This window comes from Argiope bruennichi, chromosome 1, assembly GCF_947563725.1.
Source record: "Argiope bruennichi chromosome 1, qqArgBrue1.1, whole genome shotgun sequence".
In the NCBI taxonomy this organism is placed as follows: domain Eukaryota; kingdom Metazoa; phylum Arthropoda; class Arachnida; order Araneae; family Araneidae; genus Argiope; species Argiope bruennichi.
Window position 1 is genome coordinate 5354429 of NC_079151.1, and position 23640 is coordinate 5378068.

Sequence of the window (23640 nt, forward strand, 5' to 3'; positions counted from 1 at the left end):
GTCTTTACACTCAGTAGTTCGCTGTATAGAGCTCAGAGCAAGAGTGTTTTAATTCAGACCCCTTTGCATAACATTGCTTACTAAAACATAATTTATTGAAGACTTAATTATTATGTATGCCAGCATTTTTTATACAAATTTCTGACAGGCATGATTGAAAAACAGATAATTTTTACATGATATATATTTTGAAATGTGACTTTTCTAATAATTTATCTCCTCTTACACCTGCACTCACTTTATCAATTGCAAAACAGGAACCATTCTCAGAACAATTAAATTTACATAAGCTATTTACAGGAAAAATTTCACCTACGAAATTTTCTTTTGAATTTTCAAAAAAATGCAAACATTGTTTTACTAACTTATAAATAGCAGATGCACAAAAACGCAACATCACTCTGCTACGTTTGAAGAAATGGTCTAATGCGATCTGCAGCACATGTGAAGTTCGTTTTTTTTCCCACAGGTATTAATTTATCTCTAGTAGCTTGAGAAAAAATGAAAAATCATTTACAAGTAACTTTGGGACGTTTACTATTTTCAACTAATTTTACATAAATTTTTTAAGCTTAGAAGATTCCAAAAATTCTTGTTTTCGACTTTTACAGTTGCTTTACCTATATTAGAAATGCTCAAATTCTTTGGAGCACCATGTACATTTCGCTTTATATTTATTTTTCAAAGCCTTCAACCATTCAGTGCGCACAGTTCACCTTTGTAAGTCCACAGTGAATTGAACACACATTTTCCGGCCATATTGTAAAAAAAAAAAAAAAAAAAAAAAACTTTTGCACAAAAATTACATGCAGTGAAAACGTTTAAATAATTTATAAACAAAAATTTTAAAATATAATAAATATTCTGCCAAGAAGTAACCATGAAACAAAGTAAAACAGTGAACTTAACTCACAGTTAAATCAATTTTGTATATATATATTTCCGACCAAAGCATAAAATTATCTCCGAAATCTTTCATACTATTTATATTATATATCAAAACAAAAAGAAAAGTTAGGTCAATGATAGATCTTTTTCTACATGCATGCATACTTTTACTATTATCGGAGAAACTATTTTCAACCTTTGAACTCATAACTGCAAATGAATCAGCAACCAGCATCATTTCCATCCTTGTGATCAGCATTTTTCATTGAAGGATGAGACAAAACAAAGAAAATTTATTCCCATACTAGAACAAAACTAATTTCTAGAAAATTTTATCGTCAGAAAGATAAATAAGCACCAGTATAAAAAGTCATTACTTTTAAGGCCTTTATATAAAGACCATAAAAAATAAGCATTTTTTAATGACTGTCAATGACACTATGCACCCTGTTAAAAAAAATACCTTTGCATATTCAGTATTTTCCGTCATTAAAAATATTTTCTTGGTGTAAATACATGGGGAGGAACCCATTCCAATCTGCAACCAAAGCATTGGATTCAGTCTATTTATTTCTAAATCCGCAATGTTCTTGCTTTACTTTTCTCTTTCTCTATTCAACATGGATCCAGAAGCGGTCGCAACAAATCTGCCCACCGCTAGATGCTTCGCCCCTCCCCCTCCCGCGCACAATGAGTTTCTTCGGATGAATTCATAAGCAAATCTTCATTTGGTTTTCGCTCCATCGAGAGTCGCTATCACGAGAACCAATAGACAATTGTCACCAAAAGAACTGAAGAGACTAGAAGAGTTACAATAGTTGCAAAAAAATAATGCCATGAACTTTTTACCTATATTTTATTTCGATATACGTATTTTTTTTCACAAACTGAAAAAGAGATGCTATTACGCATTAAAAAAAAAAACACATTAACCTAGACGCTCTGAGAAATCGTGAATGATCTAGCCATATTTAGAGAGGGCACTCTAAACAGAAGAATGCTAGTGCTCTGTGAGTGAGTCATTATAAAAAGTGATCACTAGTTTGCTATTACCGCAAACTAGTGTAGTCTTCTAATGGATTAACACTAAGTTTACGTGAGTAGGAGAACACAAATATTCTCACATTTAGGCTAGTTGGCATCGGGGGGAAAATTCAAAATTCATTTACCATAAAGCTTTGTTAATTCGAGCGGTTCTCCATCCGGAGAGCTTGCAACAAGCCTTCCATCCGACTTAACAGGGGTGTCACCTTCCTCGAGAAGAAAGGCGGAATTCTCCAGCCCCGAAGATTCGGATTTGCGCTGCTTCTCGAGGGCCCTCAACTTCTGGGATCCCCGGAGAGAGGAGCGGAGGAATTCTTCCTCTTTGGCCTGTCTTTCCTCCTCCTCTTTTCGCTTGCGAATGTCCTCCTGCAATTAAGAGATCGCATTCGCTTTTATCACAAAGATTTATATCCAAGAAGTTGTCCTCTGATAATAAAAAAAATATTCAAATCACCACAATTGTGTAATCACAAGAATAACTGCAAAATATTGCTGAGAACATAAGGCAATGCAATACCTTAAAACACAAAAATAAAAAATCAATCTCTTGTAATATTGCATCAACACATTCAACAGTTTAAAAAGGGATAAAAGAATTAAAAAACTATTCATCCAGGGAAATAAAAATTTCCAATTTTAGCTTTACTTGCAGGTTTTTTAAAAATCAAACTTTTAAATGAAATTCAGTGATTTACTAACTAGATTTTCGTTCCTACCACAGCAAAAATTCACTGCAACATAATCCAAATCAAATCCTGGGAAGTTGGGCAGTATCACTCTTCATTTGCCTAACTGATTGGAACTTCTCTGAATGGGTGCCCCCCCCCCGCCGCAAGGCCGCATGCACCTGCCATTTTGCTGATTCTATTACCTTATGATTACACCACTGGAACGAATTAATTGTGTTGCATTAGAGAAAATTGTATCCACCAATCTTTTAACGGTGATGTTTGCAGTACCTGATTTCTTAATATGTTAAAATTGTTCTACATTATTGTATGCAGCGATGGGTAAATTAGTAGCATATAGTAAGATATAAAAGCACAGAAATACTCTTACGAGTATACTTAAAATCATTGGAGAAAAAAAAATAGTGATGCATCTTTCTGTCTAATAAATTGTCTTCAATAATTTGCTTCACACAGTCGATTGGGCCTGTGCCACACTTCAGCAAGCCTTAAATAAAAAACACTATATACCTGATATTTTCTGATCCTGTGAAGCTGTCCCAGCTCTATCAACTTCTCTTCTTCGTTGACTGCCGCATGGGCGCCCTCTCTGAGCACCTCGGAAATCCGAGGGGTGGGGGGCGTTCGCCTCTCGCTCTCCAGATTGCCGTCTTGAGAAGACATGGAGCGCACGTGGTTAGGGATTTTGCCGGCCTCCGGATCGCTGCTGAAGTGGTATAGCCCGTTCTTCTTGAGACTGGACGTGTCAGGGGTGCGGGGTGGCTTCTTCCGTGGGGGAGGGTAACGGGGCGCCGTTTTGGTAACCCCCACAAAGGAGTCCGGGACATCCACGGCCATCTCCCGATGGGCCATCGTGTTGTTATTGATGAAGGAATGGATCTTGGGGTCCTTCATGACATCTTTCGGCTCTTCCGCAGAGGAAGGAGTCTGAGGGACCTCCGTGGGACTGGCGAGGATTTTCTGAATTTCGCACACCGCCGCTGCAGAGAGGAAGAAACCAAGAATAAGCCATAGAGTCACACATCAAGCATCCTATCAGCCAAAGCATCATACTTTTGGTTCAAGAAGCGTCCTTGTTCAGCGGTGGCACATTATTTAAAAATTCTTACTACAAATAAAATTTATTAATTTGTACTATAAGAAGGGAGAAAAAGTGTGTGTGTGGCGAAGCTCCACCGGCCAGACCGTTTGGGCTAAGGTTACACATTTGGCGCTTGTATACTTTGGAAGGTGGGAATACGTGCCTCGAAATGCTTATTTAAAAAAATTCTAATTAAGAAATGAATCACTTAATTTTAAAAAAAATTTAATCAAGAAATGAAGCGATCGTTCATTGCTTTTCTCTCTTGGCTACCAAAAATATTACAGTACGAGAATAAGTTTTTCAATGCTTTAAAATTCAAAAAAATTATATTTTTAGTGATAAAATTTAAGATTATAAAATATTTTTAATTTAATTTTTTTAAATTTAAAATTCAAAAATTTTATAACACATTTCATAACTGATCTCCAATAACTTTGATTGTTGCTACTAATATTACACTTTGATCCCGCCCCCATTTCTTAATGACCAAGAAATGAAAATTCGTTTTCTTTATTCTTGTTGAATAAATTCGGAAAAACAGAAGGTCTGCGACGCGGCTGTATGCCAAACGGCATCCAATCCAACGTGCAACGCATCATCGAATGTTCGGGAATCTGCAACATAACCTCTATGAATATCGGATGCTCTAAGTAATAGATGTGATAAAGAGCGGCCACGAACGACAGGCACATCTGTTTTTGAATAGGAGACATATCGTCTAGTGGAAGAAGCTCTTCGCACAATGACATGAACCACGGCCTACGATATTGCAGCATCTCATTTCCCTGGACTCTGAAGTGCTCGTCTTGGAACTTAAGATTTAAATACTGGCCTAGTATAAAGTTAGCTTAGTAATGAGGTTTTTACCCATCATTAGCTTTCCAATGTACTTTTTCATTTATCAACCCACTTAAGTTGAGATTTCGTATCGGACATTTCCATGCGATTCTGCTTTATCTTGTGTGTTTGTGACTTTCCTAAAAGTTTCTACACTGACTTGAAACCATTATGCATACAGGATGATTCAAAGTTAATTATCAGATTAAAATGATACTACTAGCTTATTTAATAATCAAATTCCTTTGTCTGTGCTTATGGAGGAAATTCTGGATTAACTTAAGTTCATTTAAATAACATAGCAAAACCATTTAATATTATATAATTATTCAACATAACAGTTATTATAAAATCAATAATTCAAAATCAAATTATTTACGTGTCGCAAAGCCTACTGAAATCTCCATATAGTGACTCACTATTCGCCCTTCTGAAAAGGAAGATTGTAAGAGGAGCCAAAATACTGCGAGTCTGCTTTACGAAGATCTTATGGGCAAAACAAGGCACTTCCTCTTTTTCCTAGGCAGCTGCACAAAGCTTCACAGTTTGACTTTATTTCATTGGAAACATGAATTGAAAATGATTAATTATTGTGCAAGTTATGCAAAGGAAACCAAGTTGCGCCACAGACATGTTTTCATTTTGCTCTGAAATACCAACACTTCTTATTTATTCATTCTAAGGTTTCATATAAGGACAAAAATTGACACAATTAGGCAAAATAAAAATAATTTTTTTTCGAAGGAAAAAAAAAATTTGCTTTCAGTTGAGCGCGTTCTTTCCAAGAATTTACATTGCAGAAAAAAAGACAACTATAATGTTCACTAATTCAAATTGAATACAAAAAAGGGCGGATAAAGTGAACTTCTTGTCACAGTAATGACAACCAAAAATGCAGTACGAAATCGCCTCTAGACAATCTGTATCACATCGAAAGATATAAAGGATATTAACAACAACAATTATAATAAAAAGACCAAGTAAATGAAATCGCAAACCTTTTTCGAGGGAGGGCTTGTGATTGCTGTTGTTGTTTTGTACGGAAGGCGCAGCGGTCGGGTCTGTCGTCTTGTTGGGCGTCTGGTTGAGGGTCTGCGACTGAAGGCAAGAGCCAGACAACTGAGTCATGTCCGATTTCGATTCCTCCGTAGATTGACCACTCGTCACGGAGATCAGGAATGTGTCTCGGATGTTCACATCGCCGACTGAAATGGAAATAATGAAGTCACTGGAAACTGTTTCTATTCTCCTAGATGCAAAATAAGTCCTTTTTACAAACTTATGACTATTCGTTTGACAAAAATGAAACACAAATAAAGCCACCGGAAATAAAGGATTAATCAGCCTTTGATTCCATGTCCCACTCCAAGATGGTTCATACTGAATAAAAATTACGACTAACAAAGTTTATTTTTAATGTCTCGTATAAGAAATATAAATAGAGAATATAATCGTCAAATGTCCAAAAAAAGACCTTGCTGTAATGTATGTAGAGACAGAATATGCATTTTTTTTACAATAATGTACGTTAGTCGATCTATCAGCCACACAAATAACAAGGTAGACAAATAATTTTAGCTGTGCCATCCTAACAATATATAAACTAGTAGATTTCTATTAAATTACTTTCTAAGTGTTATACTAGATGACGCCTTGTATGGCAGTGAAGTATAACAATTAGGAAATCTTAATCTTTGGCGTGAATTTAGCATTTTTATTGTATCCATTGTGTGATCCTTGGCGAATTCTTTGGTGACTAATCCCTGGCATGCAGTTAATAGCAATCAAAACTCGAATTCGTACTTTAGAAGTTTTTCCCAATCGATTCTAACAAAAATTTGACTCAGAATGACACTTGTAGTCATAAAATCACATACAAAATTAATATATTTAAGTCATTGCCTTTTTCCTGTAAGTACAGATCAACAGACGGTCAACATCTGGTTCTATTTTGATAAGTGTCTCTACTGCAGGTATTCAATTCGTGTACCGAACTCTATCCATCTAGCTCTCTTCGTATTGTAGTTATATTAACTTAAATTCTAACAGACAGGCTTCCTTCGAATGGATTTTGTTCAAAATTTGATAAAATCTACAAACTTGGGGTAAAAACTGTAAAACAAATTTTATCCGTTTAGCTCAAAGCGTTTCAGTTATCTATGTCACAGACAGACATAATATCAAAAATTTATTTTTCGAACTCGGGGATCTAAAACGAAAAGATTCGTCAAAATCTCGAGTTCGAATGTTTAGACGATTAGAATACTTTCTCTGTACTTCTAATATGAAAAAGTAAAAAGGTAGAATTAGCCTACAGGACTATGAAGCAATGGCTTTCTTGAATTATCTTGTTCACAGATCAAAAAAAATTTCCCAAACAAATTTTTTTGGGGAGGGGTCGATTCAAGGAAGTAGAATGTGTAATTCATCAAAATTCCTTACTGTGAAAAAAGCTTCTCCCCCCTCCCTTCTTCCAAATTTGGAAAACTAAAATAGTCGAATGGGTGGTTAAACGACGATATACTATTTCAATGTTGTATGACATAAAAAAAATAAAGAACTGAAAAACAAATTATTGGTAAATCATTTAAGGCTTATTACAGGAATATATATAAGTAGGAGACAGTTAAACTGAGCAAGTAAGTGAATTGCGATATTAAATAATATGGAGGTTACCTTTCATTAAGGACTTTTCCCGTTCAAACGAAACATCTACGGCATATAATATTTTTCAATTTAATCACATTAATTATCTAAGTGTTTAATATCCCTCACGATTTTATTACCCTTTTCTATATCAATACGTTATGATAATTCACAACGTATTGATAAACAATTCAAGTCATACGCATATTTTACAAACCCCACGCTATTCCAAATTGTAATGGAACAAAAGTTCACTGTTTATACTCCTGCATACAACTGAAACATCAGTTAATTGGTAAAAGTTGATAACCTCGAATGAATATGACCCCTCATGATACCTCTCTTCTAAACTTTCATACCATAACAAAAAGAACATGCCAGCCAACAGTATTTAAAGACGGTTATCCACGACCACTCTGCGCCATTTCAGTCCATTTTTTTAGAGCTCTTACTACCCTATCCGACCAGTATGCACATTAAACTCTTTAGGGAAACACCTTTCTAAAGAGCACCGCAAGTCCGCCTATTTGTCCCAAGTCTCTCACCACTTATTTGCATTTACCGGGATGGCGGAGAAAAATTTCAAATGACATGGCAATTGGAAAAAGATTCATTTCTGCTGTTTTTCATTCCGCGCCAAAACGGAGCGGTTTTTCATATTCACGATCAGTTTTCTTGTGGAGTGTTCATAAAATGACTGGCTTAATGTGGAGAAGCGAACGGATATATGCTGGAAATCGGTCATGAGTCTGCTTTTCAAAAATCGAAATTATGTCATAAGACTCACGATTCTTATAATGCGCTTCGATAATGTAATAAAAAAAACTTTTGTTTTTTTAATACTGCCGCCCCGGGCTATTGTAAATCCAATACAGAGAGAAGTAACATATTTTTCGACTCTGACTCTAATAAGATTCGTAGACCCCGCCACCAAAATTTGTGAACCATGTACCCATGGTTCACAAATTACATGGTAAAGCAGAGAACACTTTGCACGCCACTGGAGCGCAATAGTCACGAAATATTAATTTTTGGCATGAATGTAACACTTTTACTGAAACGACCGCTTGATGCTTGGCGAGTTTTTTGGCGATGAATCCCTAAGATTGATAATAACTAAAAATCAAATTTGGGGTTTTAAACGCGTTATTTTATTATCCCCCCCCCAACCGACTGAACCGCAATTTACACAGCACCGCAATTGCAATCACAAAATCACATACCAACTTCAAATATTAAGACATTTTGTTTCAGATATTGCGCTTATATATATCCGAAAGTAGAGATTTCAACCCTGTGCCGAATTTGGCTCAAAATGTGATAGGTGCCTACACTATAGGCGTTAGATCTGTGTATCAAAAGGCTTTTACTCAAAATTTGATAGAGATTCTACCACTTTGGTATAAAGACCAGATAACACATTTCTTCCCTCTAACTGAAAGCGTTTGTTTTATTTTTATCATAGCCAAACATAATTCCCAAAAGGGTTTTTTTTTTTTTCTTTTTTTTCCGAAGTCAGGGAGGTCTAAAACGAAGAGATTCATATTTTCTGACGATTGCAATACTTTCTCTCTATACTTTGTACACGGAAAAGTAAAAACGTTATCTATTAAGGTAAGAATGAAAGCATCGCTTTCATTCAGTTTCCTTCAACAGAAGAAAGGGAAAGCAAATTGACCTTCAACACTGCTGCCACTTTTCACCGCATATTTCTCACATAAATCATTCTCCTACTTTCCGCTCACCGCGCAAATAAGGAAAGATTGAAAAATTGTCATTCCCCACAACTGATTCACTGTTTCTTTAGGAGTTCTCCTTTCAGACTACTTCTCGAAATGATTAGAATTTGGTGAAAAATCGTTTAGGGAAAGAGAAAAAGTTAAAATATACTAGGAATTCGAAAAAATAACACATAACGACAAAGCAATTTAATATCTCCATAAAAATTTGCTGTAAAAAAATGAGCAATAATAAAAATAAGGTTGATTCAAAAAGATTAGTTTCCTGCAATCGTTGCTTCCTGGTTTAACTGCAAAATATTTGATTCACAAGAAGTGATAATAAGTCCAATTCAGTCTTGCAGAAAAGCGTTTACCAATTCTTCAAAGCGACAACAAATGATTTTAGACAACTATTAGCATTCAAAAATATTATTTCATGCATTTCTGTAGCCTCGGACTAATATTTGCAGAACAAAATTTTCCAGCAAATATTTCGAGATTGCCAAATGGCTGCAGAGAAAACTAGTCTGGGCATTCTTCAAAAAAAAAAAAAAAAAAAAAAAAAAAAATGCAGCGATTAAAAGGAAGTAGAAATAAGGAATATAAATGATGTTTATTACGGAATTATGTTTACTATTTATTTAAAAAATATATTTTTTTTAATATATTGAAATCCATGATAGAAATGACATGCAAGAAAACGCGCGCTTTCTGCTTTCCATTGCAGCGCCATCTAGCGGTTGGCGGATTGGATATTTAATATATATATATTGCGCATTTTTCAGTTTTTCTCTAAAATTAACATTCCTCAACCTTGAATAAGCCTTTTGCTGTGACTGTTACTTCTCATTTCTCTACAGGGTACTTCAAAACTCATAGGCAACAATTTAAGGCGTGACAGAAAACATCTAAACAAGCAATTTTCACCATACAATGTATGAGCGGAGAGCAAGCGGTGAACCGCTAGATGGCGCTACAATGGAAAGCAGAAAGCGCGCGTTTTCTTGCATGTCATTTCTATCATGGATTTCAGAAGGTATGGCGACGTACAGTAATCAGGAAAAGGCGGACGTACATTTTATGTATAGTCTGGCGAATGGGAATGCTTTGGAAGCAACAAGGATGTACAGGCAGCGTTTCCCAGGAAGGCACTTACCAAATGTTCGAGCAATTGCATCGGTGCATGTGTGAAACGGGATCCTTTGTCACCGGCACGCATGACACAGGGCTTGGCAGAAGTGTGCGGAAGCCACAAGTTGTAGAGGGCATTCTACAAAGAGTGGAAGAGCATCTGAATATCAGCACGCGAGAGGTTTATGACTCGATTGTTTGGCGAGTACTATAGAACGAAAGATTAACTCCTACCATGCACAGAAAGAGCAGGACTTGATACCTGCAGATTATGTGCCGCGTGTCGAGTTTGCACGTTGGTTTTTGCAACAGCTAGCAGCACAGCCTGATTTTAGTGCACATGCATTATTCACGGATGAATGTACCTTTACTCGTGAAGACATTTCTAATAAACACAACCTTCATGCGTGGGCATCTAGCAATCCGTACACCACACGTTCTCGTGCGTATCAGAAGCATTTCAGTGTAAATGTTTGGGCTGGAATTGTGGGTGATCATTTGATCGGCCCATACCTTCTGCCATTCCGACTAGACGGCAGAGCATACCTCACATATTTACAACAGGTATTGCCAAAGTTACTTCAACCTGTTGCAGCCAACATGAAAGCACGTATGTGGTTGCAGCGCGACGGAGCACCGCCCCATTTCAGCTTGGATGTGCGGAGCGCTTTAAAAGCTAAATTCCCAGAACGATGGATTGGACGGGATGGGCTCACACCTTGGTCGGCACGCAGACCCGATCTCTCCTGCCTGGACTTTTTCTCTGTGAAGCCTGTGTGAAAAGACTCGTCTACGAAAGCCCCGTCGTATCCAACGACAGGTATTGCCCACCCTGTCCAATTTCTGTTTCTGCCGGCGCAGTTCGAGAAATGCCGGAAGTGTTTGAAAAAGTGCGCCGCTCACTATGTCGCAGGTGTAACGCCTACATTACAGCAGGCGATCTCTCTTTCAAGCAGATTCTGTAATTTTGCCATACAAGTTATCAATAAAGTGATTTAGTCCTTCCTCGGTCCGTTTAGTGTTTCGCTCTTTCATGTGACAGTAACGGATACGTCCTAGAAGTTCACTGCTTGTTCTCCACCCATGCATCGTACGGTGAAGATTGCTTGTTTAGATGTTTCCTATCACCCTTTAAATTTTGCCTACGAGTTTTGAAACCCCTTGTAAAAATATTAAGAAGCATATCCAACTTATTAAAAGACTTTTTATATCGGAACTCATTAAAATTATATTTTTTTACTTAAAACCAAAAAGTTATTGAATATACTTAATTAAAATGCTTATGTTTTATTAACGTACTAGCCATCTTTGGCTACCAGCCGGTTCACCAATCTGAATGCTAGTTAAAATTTTAATAATTAAATATTTTATGTAATTCTTACTTTAATAGCTTCTTCATTAAAATACTTTAAAACTTCAAATTTCAATTCACTCATAATATTATAAAGGCCTTTAGTCATAACGTAATCTGTATCTCTAATTTTCTGTTAGCTCCCGGAGAATTTATGCTTTAAATTAAAGTGGAAATGATTAATCTGCAATTAATATAATAATATTTTTTTACTGAAACAAAGCATTTTTTTTTTTTTTTTTTTTTTTTTTTTTGATATGATTACTGAAAACAGAGTCACCGAACCTTTAAACCTTATGGGCACTAAAGAATATTTTTCTTAATTTATGTAATATCTCAAGAATTTGTCAACAAAATTTTTTCAAATTCATCATGAGCAGATCGATTAATTAACAATGTTTAATTTTAAATGCATCAAACACTAAGAAAATAAACAATCGTTTAAAATAATCGGTCGAAAATAGGTAAAAAAAAAAAATTACTTAAAAAACGATGAACTTAAACCAACATAAATACAATTTAATTACAAAAGCATACAACTAACCTAAAAATAATTTAAATCAAGTCCGCTTCCGTTGAAAATAGATGTAAACAATCATAACACAATGCGCATGCGTGAATTTTTCTATGCCAGATGGGGTAACGCTATGCAGATTTTTAATTTCCTTTATTCTGTTTTATTTTAATTCAAAAGTACTTCAGAAAGAATCTGAAAGATCGATTAATTAACAACGTTTAATTTTAAATGCATCAAAAATTAATAAAAACAGAATTGTTTGAAATAATCGGTCGAAAAATGTTAAGCCCAAGCCTCATTAGCGTGGGCAAAAAATGCTGAAGCCTTACTCATTTGGCGGCGAGGAAATGATTTTTTTTTTGGCGGAAAAGTTAGCTTTTAATTAATAATAAAAATTTCAAAAAAAATGGACCCAAGTGCACATTCGCGACCTCCAAGGTATACATGTACTAAATTTGGTAGCTGTAGGTCAGATGGTCTTTTCTGTAGAGCGCCAACACACACACACACACACACACACACACACACACACACACACACACACACACACACACACACACACACACACACACACACACACACGTGCATGCTGAATTATTGCATGCACATGTTCGCAGGTGCAGGAAAATTTTAGTTTCTGGGAAATGATGCTGAAAATGCCTTGTGCACGTGCTGCAGCTCCAAATAAAGCATGTGCGAGGTATGAACCTGTGGATAAAATCCTATACTTACAAACATTCATTAACCAGTTCAATATTTCTTCTGCAGGAATTATTTCCGCTTTTAACGCTGCACCGGTTTCATCGACAGCTCCTTTTATCTATTTATTTTTTATCAACTAAGTCATTTTATGACGTTATTACTTGCATATAGTCGTCAAAAAGTTAATTTTTCATTATCAGATGGAACTATATGTGAATTAATGCATAGTATTTTATAAAGATCTAAGAAATATATCTGAAAAAATTTGAGAAAAATTTTTTTGCCAGAGCCTTCACCAAGAATCAATTAACAGCTGAATTTATTTTTAATAGTCCTTCGCGCAGTGTGCAATAAAACCAAGCGATGATACGCGTACATATCGAACGCAATACAAATGGTTGCAGAATAAATCTTGTGGGGGGGGGGGTACAGCGAATAAGATTTCATTTTTATTGAATAAAAAATTACCTATCGATCGTACCCAAATGAAGATTTGGAATTGCGGTTGATGCGTACACACATCAACCGCAATTAACTGTAACATTGCCTTCTTCATTACTTTTGAGGGATGGGGGTGGGGAAACGGATGCGAATTCAGTATTAATCGGAAAATAAATAATTAAAATAAGCTTGGAATAGGAAATCCATTGTCCTGGGAATTTAGCGTTTAAAGCGCTCCGCACATCCAAGCTTGAAATAGGCTCGCAATCATATTAGATATCGAGCAATAAGAATATGAAATCTATGAATTGCAAGAGGATACGTAAACTCACTAATCTATTAAAAACAATAGGAAAAAGTGAGTCGAGTAGGAGATCGATAGTTGGAAAGAAAATTATACGTTCCACTGTTAAGCTGAACTAGTAACCCTTAATCATTTTGAAATGCATTCCGAAGTCTTGGCTATTCCCTTCTCGAGTCTCAAAAGTTCAATCGTGTCTGTTATTATAAAGTGTTTTAGCAACAACGCCGGTGTAGATGATTATAAACTATTCGAATCGAAAATATTAAGTGTTTAAGATAATTTATGCGATATCTCTGAAATAGAATATTTTTTTATAGAAAAACCAGCAAAAAAGAAGTATTTGAGAGCTGGAACTGGATTCTGAAACAACAGTTTCTTAGCATTTCAAATATATTTTCTTCAAATCAGATCGTTTCTATGTTCAAAAGCCACAACGTGTTTCCAACTATACTCACTGCCTTTGCGATAATTATGAAAGTCTGAGATTGGCTGATTAATTCAGAAGAAAACCCATTGCTTGACGGACAGGGTTATGTCCACGCTTAAATTACATGTTTTTTCATATCATGCGATGATTTCCATTAAAAAAAAATGCTCATGTTGCAAAAATTCGCTCCCAATTACCTTACACAGATCTATGCACCAAAAGTGTTTTCGTGCTTATAATAAATTATCAATAATTTAAAAAAAATGACATTATTATAAGTAAAATTGATTTATTAATCACACTGGATTATTTCCAATAAGAAATTTCAAAATGACACGGTATTTAATTTCGATGCAACTCAGATAATATTTTAATTAATTTTTTTAATTTCTTAAATTAATTCATTTAAACTTAAATTTAACACTGGGTATTTTTTTTTCCTTGCCTGATTGTCGAGGTAGAAAGGTATTTCGTTTAATATCAAAAACATACATACTTCTTTTAATGAATGCTAAAAACATGCATTCTTTTTCTCAAAATTAATAATTTCTATTCAAAAATTCGAGCAGGAAGAAAATGGAAAAATGGCGGTTATTTATACGCTCTTGCAATCAGTATGATGATCAGTAATCCAAACCGGGGCTCATATACGGGCCGCGGTGGCCTGATGGTAAGGTCTCGGTTTCGGAACCGGAGGGTTTCGAGATCCGATTCCACAGAACAAACCGTCGTGTAAGCAGGTCTGGTACACGTTAAATCTAATGGGACCAAATGTCCTCCCACTGGTATGTTGTGGAAGTTTGGAAAGAGTGCCTGTTCAAGTGTCGTCCTTGTCATCTGTCTGAGATTTAAAATGACGAGGTCCGATCCAAAATAGTCCTAGCGTTACTTTAGAACGGGACATCAATATAATTGAACTGAAAAAGGACTCGTGTACAGAAACATGCCAGCTATCTTATCCACAAAAGAAAAATTATAATCTACTGATAAATTTACTTCGTTTGAGAGACGATTGAATTTATTTGAAAAATATAATATCAAAAGTTAATAACAGAATTGCAATAAAAATACTTTAATAGTCCCACAACAAGGCCTGATAAAAATTCTCAAGAGGACAAAATGCAAATTTACAAAACTTTATTTTAAACAGGTCAATAGAGCAACACCTCCAATACATTAGTTGCAAGAAAGAGTCAAAAGACTGCGCAGATTTGAGAACTATCGGCTGCCGGCTCAAAGTGTGTTTCACTATTCCTATCAGGAGGTAAAGGTGACAAGCGTAGTACAATCGACGCGCATTATATTTAAAAAAGAGAGTTTTGCAAATTTTACAGTTATCTCAATTTTATTAATAATGCACGTGTTTTAAAATAATTATGTATTTTCAATTACTTTATTTCACCTTTATCAATAATTTGGAATTTTATACCGGAAATTCGCATATATAAATATTTATAAAAGTATATTCAAAAGGATTTAAATATTCATTATATAATAAAATAAGTGCACCTAGTTTTTCTTGATAAAATTATTTTCAGTGTTAGTATTGAATAACTTATTTTCTACACAATGATTTCCGAGTCACAGATCAGAAAATGGGTTTTTAAAACTAAACTTAAAATACGCTGAATTGTAAAAATAAGACAAATTATTGAACGCTGATGCTAACTAATATTAGATAATGATGTGTTTCAATAGTTTTCTTCTTCTCTTGAAGAATCTCAATTTATTATACCTCTTTTGCAGGGAAATGTAAATTCATATAAGAAAGAGAAGCACTGATAACTGAAACAGAATATTTTCATAAATTTAAAATGGGCTCATTCAAAGCTGGCAGATTTGGACTATGGATGAATTATTCGTCCAAAAAATGAAATAAAGAAAAAACTATATCTCAAAATTAGGACAGAACTACATCTTTTACAGTAAAATCAATATATATTTATTTATAGTATTTAAAATCTTTCATTTTAAAATAATAGCATATTTAAAAGTCGTCATTTTAAAATTTTAATGCTCCTAAGTAACAAAAAATTAAATAAAAAAATAAATCTGTTAAATAAGAATGAACTTTTGGTAAGTATCACTACACTTTGAATGCAAAACTTGTACAAATGTTTCTAAAAAAAAAGATAGTATTCACATCTGATAGTCACTTTTTTTCAAAAAAATGACATATTTTGCACACTATAACATTTTAGAATTCCAGCTCCTTGCATAATATGAGGACATATTTCCCTACTTAATAGTCAAACGATTAAAAACCACATGCTTATGCTCCCCTGAAACTAAACAGTCGAGTCGACATACACAAGTTATTCAGTCAGAGAAGGAATCGAATGCACAAATTGCAATGCTTTAAGGGAAACGTTTGCACCTTCAAACAAAACGACTCTTCAGTTTCAGCTTAATAAAATACGGAGCATTTTACTGATTACCGAACTGCATAATTCGTAGGGATCGAAAGTTCATAAATTGTCCTTTGACAATGCATCGAATAGCAGCTTCTGCGATAGAAAGAATTATTTTGCATCGTTCTAGAAATATCTCTTGAAATTTCGGTACGCATTTATTAAACATATTTTATTTCTTCTGCACTACAGTATCAGTCTTCAGACCATTCATCATGCAAACATATCTTTTAGATTACACGACATTTTTTTTTTTAATTTTTACCATTAGCATATTCAAATGAAAATAAATTCACTCATTATGAAACCTATGCTAACTTTGGAGTCATTTCATTCAGAATTTGTTTTTCTCAGCGAACTGAATTGTGTTTACAAACCTGGAAACTCGTATCACCACACAAGTTCGATTTGCCATTAAACATAAATACTCTAAGAAAAATACTTTTCTGCTGTTTTATAATTTAAAAGAAACCTCATTGATTGTATTTATCCTAAATTATTTTTTATCAGATGCGAAATAAGATTAGATTTAAATTAATTTTAAATGGCGAAAAAATCCCCTTAGTTCATAACTGAAATTTCGGCAATCTTTACAGACGAAAACGTCTCAACTCCTTTAAAAATGAAATTTAATAAGATCTACATGATAATTAAGAGCCGTAATCACGGCAGTTGCATGCAACGAATGTTTCGCTCTTCGCACCCAGCCCAAGTTACTGTTTGTTGATGGTGTCATCACTTCGAGGCTCGAAACTAGATTCTATTCGAGGCAAGGAGGCGGACCTTCATAGCAATCACATTCAATCACTCGTAACAGGTGCGCTTCATCAATCCGAGGAAGTGAAACCAGAGATCTTAGCACTTGTGATGTCGCCGGTGCTGACCCACACGAAATGAAGAGCAGCAATCGAACGAAATAAGAGTCGAGTCTGATTTTTATGGCACAAGAGCCAACTTTGGCTAAGCTGCGCTACATTCATGAAATTAAAATATTTGTATCAATTTATAATAAAATCAGAACATGGAAAGTTTACAAAATCCAAATGTCTAAAAGTGCAAAAATACGAGTCATGAAAAAGTGAAACAATGATGTAAGGTCTAAATCGCGTTCGACGATTCAATTATTTTTTCTTTACTTCGTATAAGAGAAACGGGTATAACTCTTCACTCAGGTTTCTCGAAGAGGTGAATGACAGAATCCACTACCGCATTCGCACACGAAATGAAAAACGCGTGTCGTTAATAGGAAATATATCCAAGTGACAGCCAGCAACAACATCCGACCTTCAACGCAACAGGGTCACTTGTTCAAATGGCCCGGAAAACGAGAGTTTTTATAAAAATGTGATCACGAACTGGTTATCAGGTCTCAAATGAGTGCCTCTTGACACCATTGGCTAGTTTTACAACCCAGTTGCGATTAACAGATTATCCAATACAAAATTAATTTATTACCATAAATTATTTTTGTTATTATAGTGCATTTTCTTTGCATAAGTATTTGAAAAAGTTCAAGAGCGTCCTTCCCACGACTTTCTCGTCAATTCATACTCCAGCTTTCTTTTGTCTAATACTCTACATTTCCCCATTATGGGTTCATGTCATCGCAAACACACACCAAAGGATGGATTGGATCCGAGTTCCAGCATGGATGTCAATCCTAATGATAAGTTTCATCAAGTAGTTACCTACGTTTTTGAATCATCGTATTCGCCTGGATAGATTTCCCTATAGATAGATTTCGCCCGAGATCCGAAAAGTTGTAGAAAGATTTGAGTATTCGTGTCCGGATCGACACACAGACGCAGCTCCAAGAATGTGCTCTTTAAGAGCTCGGGAAAGTTAACAACTTAACAATCCACAAACTCCCGGAAGTTGGACAGTTCAGCGATTACAAAATTTATTCTCGAAGCCAAAAATTCTGCTTCAGGATGAAATGCTAAAATATAGATTCCGCCCCAGAATGCACAGGTGCGTAGATGGTGGTCGACCCCTTCGCGTATCGACCCGTCTTCTCGCAATAACTAATTTCGAAAGCGGACAATATCGGCAGTTTATGTGGGAGCGATGCATCAGGCCCGGTACACTTACTCCCCCGAGATTTATATCCCGCTTTTCTTAGTTGAGAAACTCAAAAGAGACACTCAATTTCCGATAGATGGAGCATGAGTAGGGTGAAACCTGCCACCACAAAGTGTAACCGCCGTCACGTGCCCGATTCACTGATTCGTTCGATACGTTTTGAGAGAACTGGGTAGACGGGTGCTCATTTATATCGTTTACTCAGACAAAGTTGGTTCTCCGTTGCACATGAAGATATTCGAAAGAAGAGAGAAAAAAGAATACTGCTGATATAATTGAAAAAAAAATCAAATTAAAATCATATTAGACTGACCTGAAACAAAATAACTGCCAATATGCATTCGCATATTCAGATAAAAGAATTTAAATAATTACGTAAGTCAAGCGAAAAAGTCATGTTACTTTATTATTCAGTTTAAGCACTTTAAAATTTTACAAATTAAATGTATTCTTTCAAAACTCAAATCATTTAATTAAATGAAGGTGGATTGGCCGAGGCCGCCCCATTTTATATAGGGAGAGACTAGAAAAATGATTAGTCCAAATGAGTCCTTGTCTTAAATTGCTCCGTTTTTAAGTCAGTTTATATACAAAAGAAGTTTAAATATTATATATAAGTCTGAAAAGTTCGCTTTCTCAACCTTTGCAATTTAATATAATCACTAAAATGCGATTGTCCAGGACTGATTTTCTTTTATGCATTGGCCCATGATGACTGGCTTCGGATGAGCCAGGGTAGTGCTCGATTTAATTCCCTATACAGTGTAAGCTCTACAGTGACATTCCGAAAATCTCAGACAAACATCCCATTCCATGGCTCCATTTCAAGGCAAAATGACGAGTTTGGCTCGTCATTGTTTTTTCATATCATGTACAAAGGCTGGAACACTCGTCATGTTATTGAAATAACTGCCGATTATGATAATAACTCATTTAATATTTCTAGTGTAATGAATTTTGCTATAAAGTATCCCATTTTAAAAGATTTATAAATATCACAGATTATCACGTGTTCATTATTAGAGCTACTAAGAACAAGTCACAACTAGATTTTATTAATAAAGTCGGATTTCATTCTTTTAAACATTGCGTGTGAACGTCGATCAATATAGATTTTTATACTGTGAAATAAATACCACAATGGATTATGGGAGCGCAAACCTTAACGCTCGAAATGTTTTGTGCGATTGTGAAGAACAAGAATCCTACCACTCGAAAGATATGAAAATTTACTCCAAAGGCAAGTAAGTATGCAACAAGAATGAAATTAGAAACTAGATTTCTTAGTAGTATAAATAACGCAGAATACCTTTGTACCATACATTTGAAGTTATTAGGCCTCCCTTATTTAAATTCAATTCCGATTTTTAATTTTTGATACTTTATTATGAATGACGCAGATCAATAATTTACTTTCAATCAATAATGTATATAAATTGAAATTTAAAATCTGCGTTTCAAATAAAAATTAAATGGTTATTTCGTGCTGTCTCTCACGATTCAATAGCAATGGAATTGATTACAAAAAAAATCTCGCAATATTGATTCGTGATATTTGCCGGGGCTGCCAAAGTATGTGACTACCAATATGCCTCACCTGTTTAGTGAGAAACTAAGAATACAGTACTTTAGACAAACTTTGTGGCACAGAAGGAGGAAATAAAAATCCCGTTATAACACATTCTTTCGATAGTTTGAAGGAAATGGATAAAATTTGGAATAATAATGTTGCTGCTTAGATGGGTATCAAAATTTTTATCAGCTTCTATTTAAAAAATTTTAACTTGTAAATTTGAAAGTGAATTAAAAATATCAAATATATTTTCCTATTTTTAAAAATGCATAAATTTAATTTTTTACTGAGTATTTTAAAACATAATAAGAATTATTTTCAATGATGCAATACATCTTGAAATATATTGAGAAAACGGGAAACCACAATTAAGCATTAGAAATTCAAATTTTCTATATTAATATTTCATCAATCGTTCACTCAAAATTACAAAATGTGACATTCTTTCAGTTATTTTAATCTGGAGAATAGAGATATGCATTCTAAATTGAATGTTATCTTAAAAAAAATTGAGTTTGAGCAAAATTAAGTATGCAAACGACTCCTTATATGAAGAAATATTTTAATACTTACAGAGAATATATACTTTTACAGCATCAGGCATTTATAGTTTTATGTGCAGTAATTAGCTTCGGAGTAAGGAGCATTGTTCGGATATATATATATTAACGAAGTGTACCTACACGGATTTAATACGCTCTAAATCGTATACGTGGTAGATCTACTGCATCGAATCTCGGAACCGCAAACCTATGTTTCCAAACCCTAGCCTTTTCTTGAACCTTAGATCTAATTAAAAAAAAAAAGGAAATATTTTTAGCCTTTTAACTATGGTTGTTAGTTTAGTTTAGTTATATTAAAGTCCCGTTCTAAAGTAACGCTAAAGCTATTTTGGGACGGACCTCGTAATTCAGAATCGCGATCAGAAGACGAGGGCGGCACATGAGCTGGCAACCTCCTCTCCAAATTTCCCAACCACACCAGCAGGAGGACGTTTGGTCCAGACACCAGACACCATGACAGTTTTTCTGAGGTATCGGCTTTCGAATCTGAAGCCCTCTGGTTCCGAAGTCGAGACCTTACCACCAACCACTGCGGTTTTTAACTCTGGCGTCAGTGCATCATTCCTGTATCGAAAAATCACATTTTCCAAATAAAAAAATAAAATTAGAGCATTCACAAACATAATTTGACACCCAAAGGACGCGGAACCTATAAAGATCCTATGAATTCTTAAATCAATAGAACATATTCTCAAAACAGTAAATTACATAGTTCATGTGTTATGCGTTAAATCTAATTATTTTTAAGAAGGGATATGAAGGGAAGACTGAACAGTGCGGGACATTTAATTCAAATTCGGGATCAGCCTGTATCGTGCTCTGGTCCTCTAGTGATTTTAAGAAACAAAAGATTCAATCATTTCCTCTTGCAGAGATTAGCAAAATGTGTCTCCCTGTCAAGCACCTATGTTTCAGACATCTGCCGAATAAGGAAGCCATTTTCATGTGAAACTGCAAGAAACAAGGAAATGTATTTTGCCTTGGCATTAAGAAAATAATTTTTAAAAAATAAAATCGAAGGACAATATGGGATGCTATCAACATGCCAGTGCGTCACAGTTACTACCTGGCGTAAGTAATCACAGTGAAGAAAAAAGAATGAAATACCTGCAAGAGATGAAACTGCGTGCTTCAAGATATAAACATCAAGAATGCAACAATCCGTCAAGATGACCTTCGCTTTGCATTCGATCGTTCCGATAGGGAAAAACTAACTGCGGAGGAGACGAGGAAATACATCTCCTCACTTACTTAAATTCCAGCGGAATATACCGTCAAAAACCTTTGCAGCTCCTCGGCATTCCGACATCAAGCGCAGCAACTAAGAGCTTTTGATATATGGATGTCCCTTTCCTCCGCGCATTTATTTTCCACGTTATCTGAGAGGCATCGTCAGCGTAACGACGTTTAAATCCTTTTTCCATTTCAATACCATTCTGAACAGCGAGTTCATTTACGCACGGTTCCGCATCACTCACTTGGAAAGGTCAAAATTATTCCAAATTACTGCAGCTAGTACAGAGGTATACTGTCAGAAGGTACTGAAATGAAGTCAGGAAGGAAAATAGTTTTCAGATATACAGGGTGATCAAGAAATAAAGGAGATGTTCGGAGCCCTGTAGCGTGTTATATACGGGACGAAATATAACAAAATTTGCTCACCATACATATTAAAGTATTCGGTTTCGATTTCTCAATAAAAAAAAAATTAGTACCAAAAAACGCCAAGAGGGAAATTCTGTAGCTGCAATCGACAACTCCATGCCATTTTCATACATGGATATTTTGTGATACAATATCGAGGATAAAAGGAAAGGTTATGTTAATCCAAATCATTCTCCAAAAATTCGCCCGTCGATGGCGTTGTCATTACGTGAACGTGCCTTATTAGTCATGCTGTTTTATCAGCGTGATGAAAATGCCAGTGCTGCTCTTCGTGAATACCGGCGGTGAAAACAATTATGTAGAGGACCGATGACCATAATTAACTTACGAAGAATGGTTGCAATAATTGAAACAACAGGAATTCTTGGTGCGCAACAAGGCAAAGGACGTAAATGTATCAAGCAAGAGCAAGTTGAAGTTGCAACTGACGTTTATGGATCATTTGATAGCTAATAAACAGATTATCAGCAATGCATGCTGAATATCACGACAAACAGATATCCCGTTCTCGAGAGTACAGAAGATACTGCGTATGGCCCTGAAATTTTATCCGTATAAGATAACACCCATTCAAGAATCCCAAGGGACATAAATACCCAGTTTGGGTTTGCTTTGAGATTTTTGGCTCGATTGAAAGTGGATGACGAATGGCCGAGGCGGATATTATGAAGCGATAAAGCTCACTTTCATGTACACAGACGAATAAATGCCGATATGCTGCGAGTCACTGTCGAAAACCTTCCAGTCCACTTCCAATCGAGCCATAGTGACAACACCATAGACGAGCGAATTTTTGCAAAATGACTTGAATTCCCGTAACCCTTTCTTTTATCCTCGATATCGCGTCACAAAATAACCTTATACGAAAATAACATGAAGTTTTTCGATCGCAGGGCCAGGATTTCCCCTATTGGCGTTTGTTGGTACTTTTTTTTTTCTTGATATATCGAAACCGCATGCTTTAATATGTATGGTGGCCAAATTTTGTTATATTTCGTCCAATGCATAACACGCTACAGGGCTCCGAACACCTTATTATTTCTGGATCATTCTGTATGTTCTCGCCGAACTTTGCAAAAGTTCATTACTTATCAATTACCGTCAAAATTTTTAAAATGGAATAGAAAAATTATAAACTTTCGGACAAATGTGTATCTAGTAACTTAACTGTTAAATGTCGTTAAAATAGACATAGAATATAAAATTAAAGAATTTGAAATATGCTTTTAATATTCCATATTCCACCATAATGCAAAATGTTAGTTAAAATGCGTGCTTTGTGCCGGCTGGAACAAAAACAATGTAGAAAATAAAAAAGATCAAACTACTTATGACATACAAAAAAAAGCTTAAAGAAATACAAATTACATGTATAAATACTTATGGGAATAAAATCCAGGGGGGGGGGAGGTATTTCTCGAGTGATTATGAAATTGTAAGCTATTTTTTTCCCGAAACAATTTTAATCTCAAAGCCAGATATGTAATTTCAGACATATCAAAATAAAATGTAAATGATTTGTCAGTAGGAAATGCGGGGAGGTTGAATGATGAGTGAGAAGCCC

The 23640-nt window shown here is 35.2% G+C and overlaps 1 protein-coding gene across 2 annotated transcripts in view; it reads right to left on the reverse strand.

Annotated features, from left to right (window-relative positions):
* Nucleotides 1-23640, reverse strand: part of LOC129960822 (protein PALS1-like) — a 190862-nt gene that overhangs the window by 28892 nt on the left and 138330 nt on the right. For both annotated transcript variants that reach the window (XM_056074524.1, XM_056074604.1), the window contains 3 exons: nucleotides 5541-5747; nucleotides 3132-3601; nucleotides 2058-2298 (listed from right to left, as the gene is read on the reverse strand). In XM_056074524.1, coding sequence (XP_055930499.1) covers nucleotides 2058-2298; nucleotides 3132-3601; nucleotides 5541-5747 — 918 coding nt within the window. The remainder of the gene's footprint in view (nucleotides 1-2057; nucleotides 2299-3131; nucleotides 3602-5540; nucleotides 5748-23640) is intronic.